This window comes from Gymnodraco acuticeps, unplaced genomic scaffold (genome assembly GCF_902827175.1).
Source record: "Gymnodraco acuticeps unplaced genomic scaffold, fGymAcu1.1, whole genome shotgun sequence".
Lineage (NCBI taxonomy): Eukaryota > Metazoa > Chordata > Actinopteri > Perciformes > Bathydraconidae > Gymnodraco > Gymnodraco acuticeps.
The window spans coordinates 2,331,097-2,349,809 of record NW_022989755.1 but is presented as its reverse complement, the minus strand read 5'-3'; the positions used below and the strand labels follow the sequence as shown (position 1 = coordinate 2,349,809).

Genomic DNA, 18,713 nt, shown 5'->3' with positions numbered 1-18,713 from the left:
CATTGCTGCTCTGTGATTTAATCCAGGATTAAGGAAGCAATACATTTAAATAAGGATGTTAAAGAACTCTATTGCCTGATTCTGCTTCCTCAGTTAATTCCAGGTCAGGACTATACACTCTCTGCCTGAGGCGGCACTACATCTCCCATGAGTCCAACTCAATCCCCTCCTAGTTCAATGCTTTAAAACCTAATGTGGCCACACACACACACACACACACACACACACACACACACACACACACACACACACACACACACACACACACACACACACACACACACACACACACACACACACACACACACACACACACACACAGGCTCTACTGCAGTCACCTGAATGTTGTTCATCAGCTACAGTTATGTGTTCATAGCATTGACTGCCATGTTTTCCTTGGCAGGCAACCAGCTCTTTCAAAGCGCAATATGATTATACAAAATGCCTACAAGGCCAAGAGTTGGATGAGTTGGTACAAAAGGCCCGTCGATAACCAGCCCCTAAATTCAATAATTGAAAGTACTGGCATAACTTGCCTACACTTACTCAGCAAGGAGTACCTTGAGGTTTTTTGTTTTGATTGAACTTTCATTTTAATCAACTAGAACAGTGTTTCTCAAACTTTTTCATACCAAGGACCACTTAACCAATAAAAAAACACTCGCGGACCACCTAACTCCACAAATATCAAAAACCACATCGTTTTTCTAGAACAGATTACAAATCGCCTGAAAATGGTACAAACAAGTGGCAACATGTGTGATGAAGGTGTTGCGCTGGGCTATATCTTGCAATCAAAAGTGAAACTTAACCTTGCTCCATTGCGGAGATATTCCCGCGAGAGTGCGGAAAACTTAAATTGATTAATTAATTTCAAATGTGAAATGTTACCAATATACTCACGGACCACTAGGGGGCGCACACGGACCACCAGTGGTCCGCGGACCACACTTTGAGAAGCACTGAACTAGAGCACAAGAGTGTCTTCATCAGTGCATTGTTAAGAAAGACACCCATCAAGCTTTGCTGGCCTCACTGCTGGAGATAATAGGATCCAGTTCATGGTGGTGGGGGGCAGTGAAACTGTAACTGTCCCAGAGCCAGCTGCACATCTGCACAGAGCACTGCTTGTTTCCTGCTCACATTGGTCACGGACAATTGTCGCTTCCTCCATTCACCCCCCCCCCCCATTAGTGATAAATGAGAACAGGCTGGAGTCTTATCCTTTGAGTACATAACTTAGAGGAACACACATCAACTGAACTGCTACAGGGTAATCCATTGAAAGAAGGACATACATAAGTGCACGGTACTCAGAAAGGTCCTTCTCTCTTAAATACTAAAACAGGAACTCCACAGGGCTCTATGTTTGGTCCACTATTGGTTCATCTTTAGCTTTCAATTACAAGGTGTGGTTATTGGAGTGCCTTTAATACCGGTTGGTTACAGCACATGCCACGTTATTGCCAAGTCCTTAGTGCCCCCCCCCCCCCCCCCCCCCTTTCTAGCCTATGGCTCTAAAAATGCCAAATAATGGCAAAACTGACAAAACCAAAGTGTCACTATTTACACTTATTGTCAGGAAACAACATTCGTGCCTGTTTTACGGTATTTAGAGAAGATGGACATGTGAGCAGTCAGAAGGGAGCCTATCTAAAAACAATAACACTTATATATTCATTTTCTTCTTTTCAGTGTACAAATTGCATTCTGATTTAAATGTAAAATATTTTTTTTGTAAAGGCACTTATCCGTGTTATGAAGCTGCATTGCAAGATGTTGATGGACAGATAGATACCAAGATGCATTATTAAGACAGGGTTCACACACATGGGTTGAAGACCTTAGTAAGATTTTGAATGCTGGGCATGAACACCATCAGACAGAGATTGATATATTTCCCTTATTATAAAATAATCAAGAATCAAAATCACAGAAACTGAACCAAGGTCCAAGGCATGTCTTGGAAATGTGACCCGTGCCCCTCTCAAGAACAGGAACTCTCTTCTATGCCTTGTTTAATTGTGTCCATAGGGAAATCAATGTGAAAAGGCTCTTCAGTATCTACAACATAGGCCAGACTCCTAGGCTCCAAAGGCCACAACAGATCATATCACCTAATGTCATCGGCAAAGCTCAAGCTCTTCATGCTCAAAGGAGGCTGTAAAATTAATAATAAATGTGTAGTCAAGGAACTATGGTTTTGAATTACTTAAGCAACTATTAAGTATTTGTCATGCTTACAGTTGTCACAGTCAGGTTTGAATTAACGTTCGCTCACATTTGTGCTGGAAGATCAAAGTCCACCAAAGCAAATTAAAACCGTTATAGCAGTACAAAAACATAGTCACGATCAGTGTTTTTAACAATGTTCTCAAGGAAAAAAATATTTTGGCAGATGTGTCACTGAAAAGGCCGGCAGATCTTATTCATAGCCTGATCAATATGTCATGGACAGGTGTGATAAACTGGCTGTGCAGGATGTGGTGGATGAGTTTCCCAGCATTCTCTATCATCTGAACCACAGTCAAATGTGCACCCTGCCCACCTACATTTGGGGTTAAAATGCTCTGTATATTAATTTGCAACTTTGCCTCATGATTATTGTAATTGGTAATAAAATAGGTCTGAATATATGTTCATATTGAGCACTAAAATCCTATATAAACAAGACTTTCAACATTTAAGTGTTATTTTTCTCATCACTGTGCCTACAGTGATGAGAAAAATAACACTTTAACTAACTCCCATTACATTTGATTTAGAAGAGCAACCCTTTCATCTTACATTTTTGCTTCATTTCAGCTTTGATTTTATTTTTATTTTTTTATCCTGAAGCTCTAAAAGCATTTGGATAAGATCAATCAATCTCCTGCTAGAGCACCACTGTGTTCTTTTTAACCAAATATCTCTCAGAGGGGCGTGGGGAGTGGCTCCTTATTTTCATCTAAAGTAACAGACACAGAAACTTTTGAAACAGGGCTGAAACGGAGGGGATTATGGGATGCTGCAATGATCTGTTTGATATATGGAGTCAAACACTTCAGAGACATGTTCTGTATATCTGACACCTATAATATATTGATGAAAAACAGTATAATAGGGGACCTTTAAATGGCACACTTGCTTTACAGGATCTCTGTTGAAAAAGTCTTTAATTCATTATTTTAGTTTTTAAATGACATTGATTGTAAATTGCAAGAGTCAATTTAATCAATTTGTTGTGCTTTTATATACGGATTTGTGTCTTTGTACTGTCTTACTTTACTTCTCTACCCTGTCATTTGTCCCCTTGTCGAAGCTGCTGAATTGTTAGATGTTTGAAAGCCTTTGGCACTGTAGTATTATTACAGTGTGTGGTAGATCAAGGGGGGCCTGTAATATATCTGGGAATGATTCCTTATCAGCAGACCTCCCACAGGTCTGTTAAAGCCTTATCTGGTAACTGACCGTTGCTAAGATCCTGTGATTGCATGGTACACTCCATCAACCATCAACTGCAGTGCCGCTGAAGCCTAGCAACCAACTGTCAAAAACTGAAGTTAGAGAAGAGAAGAGAAGAAAAACACAAAGAACAGAGACAAATTTACCCAATAATGGAATTGGCGGTGGATAACAATGCAACAGTGTGGGACAGAACAAAGAGCACACAAAGAGAATAGACGGAGGTGAACAAGACTCGTCCTTACTGAAGCCCAAACCACATTTGAACCAACCGGAAGGTCACACTGGGTCTTTTCTCTTGCGGTGGTGGCGTAGACTCCTATGGGACAAGTTGTTGTCTAAAGGGTCTTTAGTCTGCTATGAGCTCCAGATGTGCCCACCGTGATTTGCCCTGGCACTGCTTTTCCTCCCCTGGGGGCCCGCAGCTGCTAAATGCCATCCACTGTAATTCATTGGTGCCTCTTCCTTTCCACAGCCATTATTCCTCCACCCACCCCCACACCGTTGCAGGATAGACCAATTATTTCTGTATTGCGTCTCATAAAGAACAGCTGGATCCTGAGCTCATGCATCTCAGAGATGTGAGCTGTGATGTGAGTGTTTGTCATGGCTTGCATTGGCTGGTAACTGAAGAACAGGGCTGAGTTCATGGAAATTGAATGAATTTAGCAAAACAGGGTGTGCAACCAGAGCAGGCAATTTTGGTTCGGCTTAGGGGGCAAGGAAGAAATCAACAACAGCGGTTGCTAAGGAATTGGTCTGCCAGCCTTGACAGCTGTTAATCATAGCAAGGTCCCCTGAGAGGCTCAACGGGGAGGGAAGAAAAAAGAAGGGTGTTATAATGGCTGTTATTACAGCTTTCCTTATTGGTATTTCCTTTTGCCATTACATGTCATTACAGATCTACTCTGATATTTTGCTTTAGTCCAGAGTGTAAAGAGATCTGTTTCAAGGTACCCCATTTTCACCTAACACAACCTCTGAATAGTATTGATGTTAGAGAGCGGGCGGTTGTGTGTTTGGGGAGGGGGTCAGCAGCAGGAGTTGATGTAAGCCTCCTCCACACATGACGGAAATCAAAGGCAAGCCGAGAATGAGGTCATGTCAAAACATTCACAGAGTGTCATGACATATTCAGAGCTGTATTAGCATGTGAAACCCAATCACAGAAACACAGTTTGAAAGTATTGTCGATATTGAGTCGCATAGAAAGGCCTCCTTCTCTAAGCTGAAAATCTAAGGAGATAAAGTAGTTATTTTACTGCTTCTGCGTCAACACAGCCATCGGCCTCACTTTAAGGCTCAGCCTTGAAGCTGGAAACAAATTGGCAACTCCAGCACATTTAACCTCATGTAGAAGAACCTCATCGAGCTGCATTTATTTGGGCTGCCAAGGACTGTTATATGACGCCTTGATGCCACAGCAGCTCAGCCTGTGCATGAATTGTTCTTATGCACACCTGCTCTTCAAATGAGCTTATTGAAAGATGTCGAGGCATTTACAGTTGTGCTACAACCAGACATGTTTGCTGTCCTTTCATCACTGTGATTTTCTAGACACCAAGAAAACCTTGCAAGCTCAATAGAACATTTCCCCTGCTACATACATTAAATACATTATGCACTCAATACATGGTAATGTGTTGGATTTACTCTGGCACTTTCCTTGCTGCTCTTAATTATATACAACTCTGAAATGGACACATTTTATAGTCAAAATCATTAAAATTAATGCTTACATATGTTCTCGAACAAACATGTGGTTTTACTGAGTCTGCATATTTTGACTCATATATATTGCATGTGGTGCGCATGTAAAAAGAAACATTTTCGCAGCTAAGTTGACCTGGATCCCCCACATAGTGTGTCATACATGCACTCATCCGTGTGCCAGACGAGCACATATATTACTCACAGATTGACTCATTCTGGCCATATTGGGCTTTTATGGTATAGACGGAGGTATTAAAACCTAATATAGTGCTTTTTTTAATAAAGATAGTGTCTGCACATATCATGCTCACTTGACACACACACTCTTATCCAAGGCACTATATTATCGGAGATATAAAGCCACAGGAGGTTTGTAACAAAGCTTTTGGCAGAGCCCTGGGCTGTGTGCTTTTCCCCCTCTCTGTCCGCTCCAAAAACAATATTAAAAACACCCCATCCCTGTTTCTCCCAAATGTAGGTGTTTCAAGTCTAGAAGGAAGCACATTTTGGTTTGATTTTTTATGTTCCCCTGTCTTGTAAAATATGCCTTATCAGATCTCCCTCTCTCCATGGAGGCAGACGTCACCGAGCCCCTGTGCTGTTCGCATGCTAATGGAGCTCTGGAGAGGTTGCTGAGCTCTTGTGGTTAATTGATTTTGTGATTAGCAGCAATTAGCACTGATTACATCAGACTGAAGAGGACCCTGGTGGGTGATTTCGATCTTCTTCCTCCACTCTGTCTTTGTTTGTATCACTCACAAAGAATTGTTCTTTTCCTTACAGGTATCCGTTCCCCACAGTGTTCAGCAGCTGCAGCAAGAAAGACCTGGCAGCCAGTTTTGAAAAAGGCATCGGGATGTGTCTGTTCAACATGCCTGAGGTCAAGGTGCTCTACGGCGGGCAGAAATGTGGCAACGGCTACGTGGAGGAGGGAGAGGAGTGCGACTGTGGAGAACTCGAGGTGAGCGTGCTACTGTATATAGACCTCCGACAATTAGTCAGCATTCTGGTTTTACGCCCCTTCTTTCAAAATTGAAATCTCTGTATTAACTGCTACCCATAAATCCTTGTTACTATGTTACCCCCATTTGAGAAATTAAATAAGCAGAAGCGCTAGTAGGGGTTTCTTTAGCGTAACTGACAAAAGCATGGCACAAACCAAATATTTCCCATAGTAAAACAAAATTGTTCACCGTGGTTTCAAAGCTTACAGCGCATAGCTCTCGTAATTCAAACACAGTCTTCAGAGCTCAGAGATATGAGTGTGAATGTATTCATTCCCTGCACTGAAGATGTGTTCGGGAGGATGGTTGTCTGATGGTGATACAATTCACTGAGAGGAAACATCGCTGACAGCTCACCCTGTCAGCCGGTGAATAATTTAAATGAATCTGCATTGGCATGCACATACGTAATGGTGGCACACATTGCTAACTGCTCTGACTGTGGGATGATAAAACAGTTAATCAGGGAGCAGCTGACAATCAGCAGAGGCAGGCTCACAATAACAGAATTATGAAATATGAAGGAGACATCAATTATGACTTGGAAAGATATTTGAATGATATAATAGCCTGAGTGCGAGGACGCCTTGTCTCATACGATTTGTTTACACCTTTTCGGAGTCTTTCTGTTCAGGCTTCAGCCGGGGGGTTTTGAAAGTGGACTTGTCCTTCAAAACAAAGAACTGACATAAGCCCCTCAGAACTGAGCCAGCAGCGATAATAAAGCTCTCCACAGAGTTGAGCAGCATCCTGCCAACCCAGGCCAGATCAGAGCGCTCAGACAGCATTTCTCTCCTCCATTAAAAAGCCTCATTAAAAAGCCTTGGTCCTTTTCATCACAATCACAGGCAACTTCTTTTCAGCATGACTCCTACGCCTCCTTTGGCCCCTGGGACCATGGGAAAGGCCCTTAATAGTTTTCAGGCTGAAAGAAGTTCTAGGAAGGCCCATCATGTCAGCTGTGTCCCCTGCCAGCTCCGGCCATCCACTTCCTCTTTATAGCTGAACAGTGTGCTCAGACTGCTGCCTAGTGCCTGTAGGGAGAGAGATGACCCCCGAGGATCCCGTCAGCCTGCCTGTGTGTGAGATCTTACATGCACAAACAGACACGCAGACACATCTTATGAGCTGAGCTTTGGTTGAATACTTTCTTTAATCTGTATCAGAAGGCAGAGAGTTGCTGATTGGTACAGGGTATCGCTCATGGTAAATAAAAGGCCAACATGAAACAGATGGGTCTCCATGGAGAATTGGGAAATGTTAAAGGGATGCACAGATATAGTGTGTGTCTCACTGATGGGTTGAACGTAGCAGACTGCTATTACAGAGAAGCATGTATGGGTTTGATTCCTGGCTGCAAAACGGATGGAGGATTTAAGAATATAAATGAAATGTCAAAACAAGGTTTTCTAGGGTTAAGTCCCCTTAATCTTATAATTGTTGTGTTTTTGTTTGCTTAGACTGAGCCATCACACATGTTGCCACTAAATCCCACACACTGGAACTTTCACCCAATATTTCGCTTATTTGTAAGACATTTTCCTTTTCTGTGTCCTTCTTTTGTTTTTCTCCCCATTTTTCTATTTCCTTTGCCATCCAGCTCATGGTTCCAGGGCTCTAAATGGGCTTGTAATTCCTGTCAGATGGATACACTGTTGTTTTTAAGAAACTAGAAACTGCTGTTGCCTTTCCTCGACAAGGGTACTAAGTTGGTACAGAATCCAGTCCTGCTAGCACTGCATCCCCTCTGATAACAACGTGTGAGAATATGCTCTGAGGTGAAATATGATCTCTTTGTGCTAATTCTTCTTTACTTTTGTTCCCCCTCACTTTCATCCCATTTCTGCGCTTGCCTTCTTCTATTTCCATTTGCAGGAATGTATGAATCCCTGCTGCAATGCTACTACCTGCACTCTGAAGGGGGATGCCGTTTGTGCGCACGGACAATGCTGCCAAGATTGTCAGGTAGGATGTGGCCCGATTAGCCAGGCATGACACTCAGAATCAGAATACCTTTATTCGTCCCACAGAGGGGAAATGTACATTTGTTACAGCAGGAAAGAGCCAAACACAGCTTAATGTTAACTAGGAAGCATGCATACAAAAAAAATTAAAGATAAAAAAAAATAAAAGAATTAACAAAATACACATCCTGTAACAGTTCTGAAGATATAGCAGCCAGGTATATATTACAAAGTTATTAACGGCATATTTATACGGCACAATTTATATTTCACAGCAAGGGGTGTTTATTCTATTTGATTTGTATTTACTTTACTGTTTTATTGTGTTTCCCTGTTGGAGGAGCCTGTGACCTAAGATTTTCATTGACATATCTACACTATGTACAAATGACAATAACAGCCTTGGAAACTTTAAACTAGCATAGTCTGTGTTGTTGTGTGTGAGGGGGTCTACCAGGGGCCGTGGTCGTTATATAGTCTGACCGCTACAGGAAGGAAGGACTTCACTCTTTACTGCCATCAAGCAAAACACATAATTTATCTAACCTTCACTCTGTGTCTATGTCTTGTTTTCAACATCTGTGTGTAGCTAAAGCCAGCAGGAACTCCATGCCGTGAATCCAGCAACGCTTGTGATCTTCCTGAGTTCTGCACCGGCATCAGCCCCCACTGCCCTTCCAACGTCTACCTGCATGACGGCCACGCCTGCCACAGCCTGGACGGATACTGTTATAACGGCATCTGCCAGACCCACGAGCAGCAATGCATCACTCTGTGGGGCCCAGGTGTGTGCAACAGTCCCCTTCAGCTTGCTCTTCGTCTTTGAGTTGTTCAGTGATGGTGGCCAGCTCCTTCATGTTTCATTTTGTGTCGTAGGAGCAAAGGCAGCTCCTGGCATTTGCTTTGAAAGGGTTAACTCAGCGGGGGACCCCTACGGCAACTGTGGCAAGGACTCTAAAGGCTCCTTTAGCAAATGTGAAGCACGGTAAGATCTGACGTTTCCATGGAAACAAACAAATGCATTTAATTGTATGAGGGCATATGCTGTAGTTACCCTTCTCCACAACTGAACCACCTGAATTTCCTGCATTTTCTCCATTTTCTTTTTCTTTCTATTACTGTTAAACTCACAAAATAAATATTTTGAAGATGTTACATCGGGCTACTGCAGCTTGAGATCTGCCTTCCTCATATTTTCTCTGACATTCCACAGACTAAACTATTGATTAAAAAATAAAAACTGACATGTTAAACTATAGAAATACTCATTAGTTGCAGACTTAACTGAAGGTTGAAGAGTAACCTGGTGAAATGCAGTCAAAATCTTTCAGGTTGTGGTCTGAAACATCATAAACAAGCTGTCTTTTTTGGCTCTTTCCCTAATTGGACAGCAACAGTGAGAGAAATAGATGGAAATAGAGAGTAATTGCATATCTACACTTTTGGGAAAACAGTGACATGTTATTAAATTATCACATTGTTATTCTCCCTGTTGCTCGTTCTGTTTACAGAGATGCTAAATGTGGCAAAATCCAGTGTCAAGGAGGAGCTAACCGCCCAGTAATTGGTACCAACGCTGTTTCCATAGAGACAAACATCCCCATGCAGGAAGGGGGTAGGATACTGTGCCGAGGCACGCACGTCTACTTGGGTGATGACATGCCCGACCCCGGCCTCGTGCTGACGGGCACCAAGTGTGGAAACGGACTGGTGAGAGCTGAGGCCTGTAACCGTTAAATACAGCCAGACATGTAACACACTCATTAGCACAGGTGGAAAGTAACAGAGTACATTTACTCAACCACAAGTACTGGATCTAAGTACAATATTAAGGTACTTGTACTTGTTTCACTGCCTACTACTTAATATTTTTACTTTGCTACATTAACCTCTTTTAAATATATACATAAGGGTTAATTGTATGTATACCATTCCATTGATACATTTAGAACATTTTCCGGGAATAACAAAAATAATAACTATATACAGTATATAACACTTTTTAAAAAAGCATGTTTACAAGATGCTTTACAAGGTGCAAATAAGTGTTAATTATAGAAAGAGCACAATCCTAAAACATAATTTTGTTTTGCAATAAGACATAAAACAGTACAAGACTAATGTTGTGGGAAGATATCAAAACAAGTAATAATAATTCAACTTCTATGCTTTTATTTGCTACTTGTTAAGGATATGTTCTCCATTGTAATACAATACTAACCTGCCCAAATGTACTTCAAAAGACATTCCGTTATCATTCCTCCTTTTTATACTCACCATGAAAATCACTTTCCTTTTGTTCGTTTCCTGGTGCAGTAATTACTTCAGTGTAGGAATAATACCAGGCAGAAATAGGGATTTCCAGAACAGTACCAGGAATAGGGATTTATTTTGGAATGCATATTTTGCACAGAGTAACGAGTGCAGAATCCACCTATTACAGAAACCAAAATCTGATTAAGTGCACATGAAGACATATCATTCAAGTGAAGCATTTGAATACCGCTTATAGTAATGTAAGCTACAGTGTCTGTGTGAAAACACAAAAGCTGGGATATAAGAGTGGAAAAAGTGATGCGGAGTGACAGTCCATGACTAAGACTTTTTAAGAGGTTCTTCAGAGTGTGTCATCTTGTCATTTCAGACTCACACAGCCTCAGACACTCAATTGACTCACCATTTTTCAGTCTATTTGGCATCTTCCTGTGGTCATCAATTCAGACATTGGTCACTTAAATGATGCAGTGGCTCCATTTAGTCTAACTGTACTTCTCTATGGGATCTGCCGTCATCTGTCAAGGGTTCTGGCAAAACTCTCTGTGCCCAATGATGCCAAGTTCATCTTCACAGTCAGCCTGGATATATTTGGGCGTGGTGCCTTTAAGGAGCCACATAATACAACTTTTGAGAAGCTTTTTAAATTCATTCTTGAAAAATCCCAATTCACCTAAAGGTCACCTATTGTGCAAAATCCACTTGTTCATGTCTTTCATACATAAACATGTGTCCCCTCGGTGTAAAGAGATTCTGAACGTTTCAGGAAAAAAGATTCGCTCACTTTTTGTCCTGATCTATTTATATCAAAACCTGTCTGAAAATGAGCTGATCAGATTTTGGCCACTTTATGATGTCATAACGTTGTTTTGGGTTGTCTAACCCCCCCCCCCCCACACACACACACACACCTTATCACCTGAATCTCCTCCTAGAGCACCATTGTGTTTTAACCAAATATCTCTCAGAGGGGCGTGGGGAGTGGCTCCTTATTTTTCATCTAAAGTAAAAGACAGAGAATTGGCACTTTTTAAACAGGACTGAAACAGAGGGGATTATGGGATGCTGCAATGGGTGATCTGTTTGGTATTTCGAGCCAAACACTTCAGAGACATGTTTTGTAGGGTGGTCCTTAGTGCCATGTACATTTTCGAATTCATTTATTTTAAGCTCCAGCCACCGGAATTTGTTATGATAGTCAAGAAAACTCTCCTGGTGACATTTACCCCTCCCTCATCAACCTTGAAGTTTAGCCTCTGTAGGGTGGTCCTTAAAATTGAAAGTCGGAAATTCTAAGCTCCAACCCCCAGAATTCATTCTATTAGTCATGAAAACTAAGGACCACCCTAATGTTTTGGATATAACTTAGAACTATAATATATTGATGAAAAAGAGTATACCAGGGGACCTTTAATTATATTTCATTTTGCTTAGCTGAAGAGGTTCGTCAGTTGTAAATTGAAAGAAGAAAGCTGGATTTGTTGATCTTTTCCCTTTAAAAGATTAAAGGGTTTAGAATATTAAAGATCTTTCCTTGCTGAACTCACACTGTCAATGTTTGTATATCTTTGTCTACTTCAGATGTGTCTGAATCGTCAGTGCCAGAACGTCAGCGTCTTTGGCGGGCACGATTGCTCAGCCAAGTGCAGCGGTCAAGGGGTGAGTCCAGCACCATTCATTGTTCTTCAGTAATGTGAGGTCCTAATGTGATAGCTGTCAATCTAAAACCAGCCCCCCCCCCCACAGATTAGTTGTTATCCTAATAACCCATTCCTCCTTCACACGGCAGCCCATTTTGGCTGTAATATGTTCAAAATGCCCAGTATATGGTGGGTAGGGCGCCATTACAATGCCTTGCCATCAATCATGCTGGTTGTTGAAAGGTTCAATCAATTAGATATAATGGCTTCATTTGTGCTCAGATTTAAGTGCCATTCATCATACTCTAAGGCAGTCGTCCTTGTCTCAAAAACTGTGTTGAAATCTGAAGGCCAAGCTTTATTTGGATAAACGCTCGGGGCAATGACACGCAGTTTGACTTTCAGCGGGGGAGCATGGATATTGGATTTTTATAAAATGCCACCCATCAAATTCTATGGGTGGTCCCGTTTGAGATAACATATATGGTCCTTAAAGTCAAGGTTGATCCCAGAGGCTTTAACTCTTACTGAAGTTGCATCAAAGCTGCACAGGAAGCAGTTTTTACAGTCTCTTAAAATTAATCTACAGATAGTATAGGGCCATATTTGTTTGTCTAGTTCCAATTAAGACATTTCTATAAAGCTCCAAGGACTGTTTTACTCCTCGAGGAGACACAGCACCCCTTCAGGCTCGGATTAGATCAAGATGTTGCCTTGGAAAGAGGCCCTCACCTGCTCCATATTACCCTGCTGGGGAATCCTCTTAGACAGAACCATTATTCCACTCTGCAGGACGGGAAGAACTGAGGCAGAGAAAAAAAATGGTTTTAAAGTCTGCACTCGTTTTAAAAGCAGACATCTTTGCCATGTGGATCCTAGCAGTGGTCGACTGCAGCACACAGAGCATCATCATGTGTGTTTGTTGACTGGGATATCTAGCGCTGAGACAATAACCCAGACTGAAAACTACTTTTAAGCTAAACGTATAAGAAGCTTTTTGTACATTAGTATCCCTTTGGAGTTAATCATTTACAGAATATACAAATGTGAAAGGAAGAACGTATCAAGGGACAACACTGATAACCTTTAATGCAAATACCTGAAAACAAGTACTAAACAAAGAAAAGGATCATATTGAATGCATTTTGGGCTCATATCCCAATTAAATGTCGTTTTGGTTTTCTTCAGGTGTGCAACAACAACAAGAACTGTCACTGTGAGGCTCACTGGGCACCTCCCTTCTGTGACAAGGCTGGTTTTGGGGGCAGTTTGGACAGTGGCCCCATCAGGTTAGCAAGTAAGTCAACAACTCAATTACAACAAATGGCTTATTTATTGTAGGTGAGGTCATGTTATGTTATATGTCTTGAGCATTGCATGTATGAGCATTTCAACAAGCCCTAAAACTATAGATTTCTCCACCTCTCCATCTCAAAACTCAGACTTTTTCCTTACAAAAAGCCTGTGTTTTGTGGTAGGAAAAAACACAACATTTTGCTGACAGCTTCCGGTAACACATAAATAATTGAAATACAGTTCTGCAGACATATTGGCGTTGAGTTTTACCTTACTGACGGTGATTTCCTGTGTGTTTCTGAGCAGACAGTGGGGGTCTGACAGTGGGCATCCTGGTGGCTCTCCTCATTGTGCTGGGGGCCGGTCTGATCATCTGCATCAAGAGGAAAACAGTACTGGGACTGCTCTCCACCAGTAAAAAGAACCCAATTGAGAAGCTCAGGTGTTTGTTTTTTTAATACCATCATAATTCAATCATTTGTAATCATCATACCTTTTAATCATAGCATTCATAGCAGCATACATCTGTGTCAGGTGCTGCTGGGTGGGATCATCCTCACAATTGGTCACACTGTAAGGACAATTGCTGTGTATAATTGATTTGATTTCGTAATTTGAAACATATTACCGTTGTAACTGATGCATGATTAATAGAGTACAGTGTATAATCAGAGATGTATCATTTCCTCTTAAAATTCCAGATCAGTGAGCGCTGCAATCAGCAGACCCTCCTCTCCGAACCAGCCTCCGTCGCTGAGCACGGCGTCTCCATCGCGTCCGGCCCCGCCCCTCCCTCACACGGCCATCGTCTTCAAGGTCACTAAATCAAACGTCTTTTCTTGACAGGCTCATTACATACACACAGATGGAGATCTTTTGCAGGTGGAGTTACAGTATCTTCACAGATGATACAGGCTGTGGAATATTCTTCCTAAAATGCCCTGGCTGTTTAGTGAGCACAAACAACTCTCATCAGGATTGACATGTTGTTTTCCCACAAATGGCAGCTCATTCAAATCCAATTAAATCATCTCGCTTTATGTGGAGGAGCTGGAGAGTCTGTTGAGAGCAGTGTGTCCACAATACATTTCTTGTCATTAACAGCTGCCTGTTAAGAGGGAAATTGATTTATCTGTGCGTTTCCTAAATGAACGAATGTAGATGCGGCGGCTTACTTGAGGTATAAAGTCATCCTGTTACTGATAATTGCCTGACAGAGCAGGAATTCTTTGCTGTAATGACTTTTGTGTCCAGATCACGGAATGCCCTAACTACTCCATTACTGCGCTGACACGCTTTGTAATGGGAAGAGACCTGTGATCGATGGCGTTAGGGGGTGCTGGAATAAGAGGGGCCGTGTCAGAATTGACATTTGTGCTGCAGGGTGGCACATGAGCGAGGCGAGCTGTTGCACATTACCGTGAGATTTCAGTTAGCAGCATGTGGTTTTCATTTGGGGTCAACGGTAAGAGGAGAAAGGATGTAAGGCTGTTTGATGTGAGCACAGTGCAGGTGAGGTCATTTTCCAGTTGTCGGGAGCTGTGTTAAACCGCTGCATGAGAGGATGTGTGCGTGCTTTTTATATGTTACATTGTGTGTTTTTTTGAGTTGTGCACATCTGGCAGGCTCCAAATACTAGGCAGACTCATATTTTGGCTCTATTCTATGTCTGATGTGTCTCAGAAAACGGAGTGTGTGTGGGCTCTTTAGCTATGTCCACCTTTTGAATGAGACCAAGTCTGTGCTTCTGGCCCAGTATTGGTTTTTCCTATGATAGGTTACCTGAAGAGGAGTTGGGGAATATTGAGCAGGCAAGTGGGAGCGTTTGATTTATACACATCTTTGACAGCATCAGGAAGACCGGCAGAGGAAGAGGAGGAGGTTAACATGACATGTTTCTGATAGGAAGCAGACACTCTCTCTTTTACTCAAAGCATCTTTTTTTTGACTCTTCTGGTTTTTTCTTTCATCTTTCTGCAGCTTCCACACCGGGGTCCAGAGGCGGGGCCCCCACCGCCCCCCTACCCCTCCCACAGCCTGCGCAGACTGCCCCAGTGCCCCCCGGTTCACCTCAGCCACCCTGTCCCTCTGCCTCTCACCCTGACCCTCTCCCCCGGCCCCGCACTGCCTAGACCGCCCCTGCCCCCCCCCTCACATCCACGTGGCACCGAGGGGGGCGTCGTTTCGCAGCGCGTCACGCCATAACTCTTGCAGGATGGTCATGGTGAGTGACTGCCTCGTTCCTTCACTTGGAAACATTTTATTTGACGATGTTTCTCACTGTAATCTGTACCAACGACAGCCCATAATACCTAACCAGAGAAATGATGTTGTTCATTGCACCTTCAGACGGGTGTCACCATGTCGACCAGTTTAATGGTTCTTCTGCGTCCTATAAAAGTATATGCATGGAGACAGTTATGTACAGTCTCATAAAATAACCAGTTTAGCCGAAGAGGTAGCGTCATCGGAGCGAGACTTCAATTCTACAATTCAAACCACCACATAAATAATACAAAATAGAGCCAGACGTACAGAGGGGGGAAGACAGACAAGATAAAACAGTATGTCCAAATAGCACAGGGTGGTAAATGTGCTGCCACTGGTATTCCATGGAGTTTAGTTATGGCATTGCAGGCTGTCAAAGTTGAGGGGAAGAGAAAGCCAGAAGTTCCCGGTGTTAAATCTCTCTCATTCAGTGATTCTCAAAGACTCTTATTCGCTTTAATCCTGTTTGACTTGTACCCTGTGGGAAAGTGAGGCAGAGACAGCTATAAGAGACGATCCAAAAGACAGAAAGACAAAGTGATCAAGAGACAAAGGAACGAGTCGATTAATCACATTTCACAAGAGAACCAAATCATATACTGAGTCCAGTCTCACAAATGAGTGGATTTGCTTTTTTCGTTTTGGAGTGTCTGTTAAAAGCAAAGGATGATATCAAATCACCATTTTCCCGGACAAAATAATTGCATTATAATCATCAAAACATGGTTCAAACTCTTAAAATCGAACTAAAACAAACTGGAATAACCTTAATAATTACCTTACATTTTGTTTGAGAAACGAATCACTAATGATAATTAATAGTAATGATTATTTGTTACAGCACAGTTATTGCGAATAAGTAAAATTAAAATTGAGGGAGGGATCGAGAAAAGGACGAGATGTGGCTGAGAAATCATCGTTGAAGCCTGAAACAAATCCTGGCAGTAGCTGACAGTAAACAGCCTCTAAAGACAGCTCTGTAAATGATGCCACAGGGGAGCTGAGGTCAAAGAGACGCCACACCAGTGTCAGGCTAATTAGCGCTGAGTTAAACGGAAAATTACATTCAGGTCTTGCACAGATTAATGGAGGGGTCGCAAAGGAGTTCTGCCTTTTTAAAGCACAACATTGTTCTTGAGCTCATAAATGTAACGACAGCATATGATGCAATAAATCAGTACTCTGTAAAAAGCCTCACAGAATGACACCTTTAGTTTGCACTGATATTGTAACGATCGCACAACGACGTAAATTAAAGGGTCCCTATAATGTCAATTTCAGGTTCATATTTGCTATCTGTGACATTTGTACATTGTTTAATGTCCAAAAATCTCTTTATTTTTCTCACACTGCCTGTGCTGCAGCACCTCTTTTCACCCTCTGTCTGAAACCAGATCCTAGTCTGCTCTGATTGGTTAGCTGGCTGGCTCTGTTGGGATTGGTCAATCGCTTATAGATGTCCTGCCCTTAGCCTATCACGTACAATGTGTTGGAACGATGTCCAGTAAAAGCGCAAGTGTTACATAGTGATGTCATTATGTTACAGAAGTAAACAAAGGAGTCCAATGGAGGTTTTTCAGGCAGGAGTGTGTCGGAGAGAAACTCTGGAGGGAACATTGGGATTGGAGCCTTTGTAGACCATTTACATGCACAAAAACCTATATGACACACTACAGGAAAACCCCCAAAAGCATAAAGGGCCTCTTTAATGATCAAACACTACAGCTACAGCTCTAGTGAAGGTGTTTTCAAAAAGTGTATAATAAAGTATATAAAATATACATCTTCAAGAGCCATTGAAGAACTCCATTTATTAGACAAAGCTTCGTAGCTGTCATGCGCCCTTATAACAGGTAAAGTGCTACAGCTCGTGGCACTGTTTTGACTTCAGGAAGAAGATCTTTCCTCTCAGCTGTTCCTATTTAATGTCAAAGTATGAAACTCAAAGTGATGCCTGTTGGCAGCAGACTTCCCCGACAGTATCTTTAGCAGCTGTTTGGCAGCTCCCAGATGTTGATAAAGCTTCTTTTTTTCTTTCTCCCAGAGTGAAAGCTCTCTGCTGGGGGCATGGAAGAATTGTCCAAAGGGAGAGTTTCACCTGATGTAGCTTTTTAGACTGGGGTTTGTGAGAATTAACATCTTGTGCCTTTCAATCACCGTATCAGACATGCTTTTTTTTTTTATTTGCCTGTATTTTCACTTTACCAGCATTTGTTACTTTTTTGGATGGAGTCCCCATTGCATGAGAGTACTGGCCTGTCAATGAGATGAATTAGCAGCGGTTCTTCAATAGAGCAGATTGTCATGATGTGGCCTTATGGATGAAAAGGAGATACATATCCTTCATTACAGACAGAGAGTTAATTTTAACTTTAAAGGAATGGTGTTTTGAATTGGCAAACCTCATTCCACGGGTGAGTGAGGTCTGAGGTTCGGTTGTTTGGCTCTTTCTTCTCTGTGATGTTTGGGGAGGTTTCTCTTCAACCAAGGAGGAAGAAGTGAATGGAGAACAGATGGGGGGCAAGGTAGCAGGCCTGTATCATGATCTCAGTCCTCAGGAGAAGATTAAAACCACATGACTCTTCCTCTCACGGAGAGTTGAGAGGAGGACTCTTCAACAGGCCTGAGCTGTGAGTGCCACCTGGTGGAGAGTCTCTGTATTATTTGTTTGTTTCTGTTCTTTTTCAGGAGTTGGAGAAGCCCAGTCCTCCTCAGAAACCCCTTCCGGCCGATCCTAGGAGCGCTCGTGTGGTGCGAGGTCCCTCTGTAATGCGGGGGGCCTCGGCTGTTTGTGGCCCGGCACCAATACCTGGTGTACCCAGACCTTTGCGGCCTATCCCACATCCCAACAGGTGAAAGAGCCATAGGAATTATACATATTACTACCAACAAATACATTATTTATCAAACTAAAAACACTAAAACTACAAGACCTGGTTGACTTTAAAAACTATCCAAATTATGTTTAAAGTCGCAAATCAACAATTACCTCATAATGTTTTTTTTTTTTTAAACCTTCATTGCATCAAAGCAAAAGGTGTTCATCTGTGGAATAACTGTAATGATGAGCTGAAATACTGCGCAACTTTATCTAAACTAAAACTATTATT

General features: G+C 42.1%; 1 protein-coding gene across 2 annotated transcripts in view; it reads left to right on the top strand.

Moving 5' to 3' along the window:
- The window catches only part of LOC117543888 (disintegrin and metalloproteinase domain-containing protein 12-like), a 73,175-nt gene that overhangs the window by 52,301 nt on the left and 2,161 nt on the right, over positions 1–18,713 (top strand). Inside the window, exons 12-22 of one of the 2 annotated variants that reach the window (XR_004568612.1) lie at positions 5,941–6,118; positions 8,037–8,126; positions 8,715–8,910; positions 9,002–9,110; positions 9,637–9,835; positions 11,981–12,058; positions 13,228–13,336; positions 13,642–13,777; positions 14,037–14,151; positions 15,316–15,559; positions 18,292–18,455. Coding sequence is in view for 1 of the 2 variants with exons in the window: in XM_034212516.1 (XP_034068407.1) it covers positions 5,941–6,118; positions 8,037–8,126; positions 8,715–8,910; positions 9,002–9,110; positions 9,637–9,835; positions 11,981–12,058; positions 13,228–13,336; positions 13,642–13,777; positions 14,037–14,151; positions 18,292–18,455 (1,374 nt within the window). In the remaining variant the exon portion in view is untranslated. The remainder of the gene's footprint in view (positions 1–5,940; positions 6,119–8,036; positions 8,127–8,714; positions 8,911–9,001; positions 9,111–9,636; positions 9,836–11,980; positions 12,059–13,227; positions 13,337–13,641; positions 13,778–14,036; positions 14,152–15,315; positions 15,560–18,291; positions 18,456–18,713) is intronic. The other variant, XM_034212516.1, reaches the window with a different exon arrangement.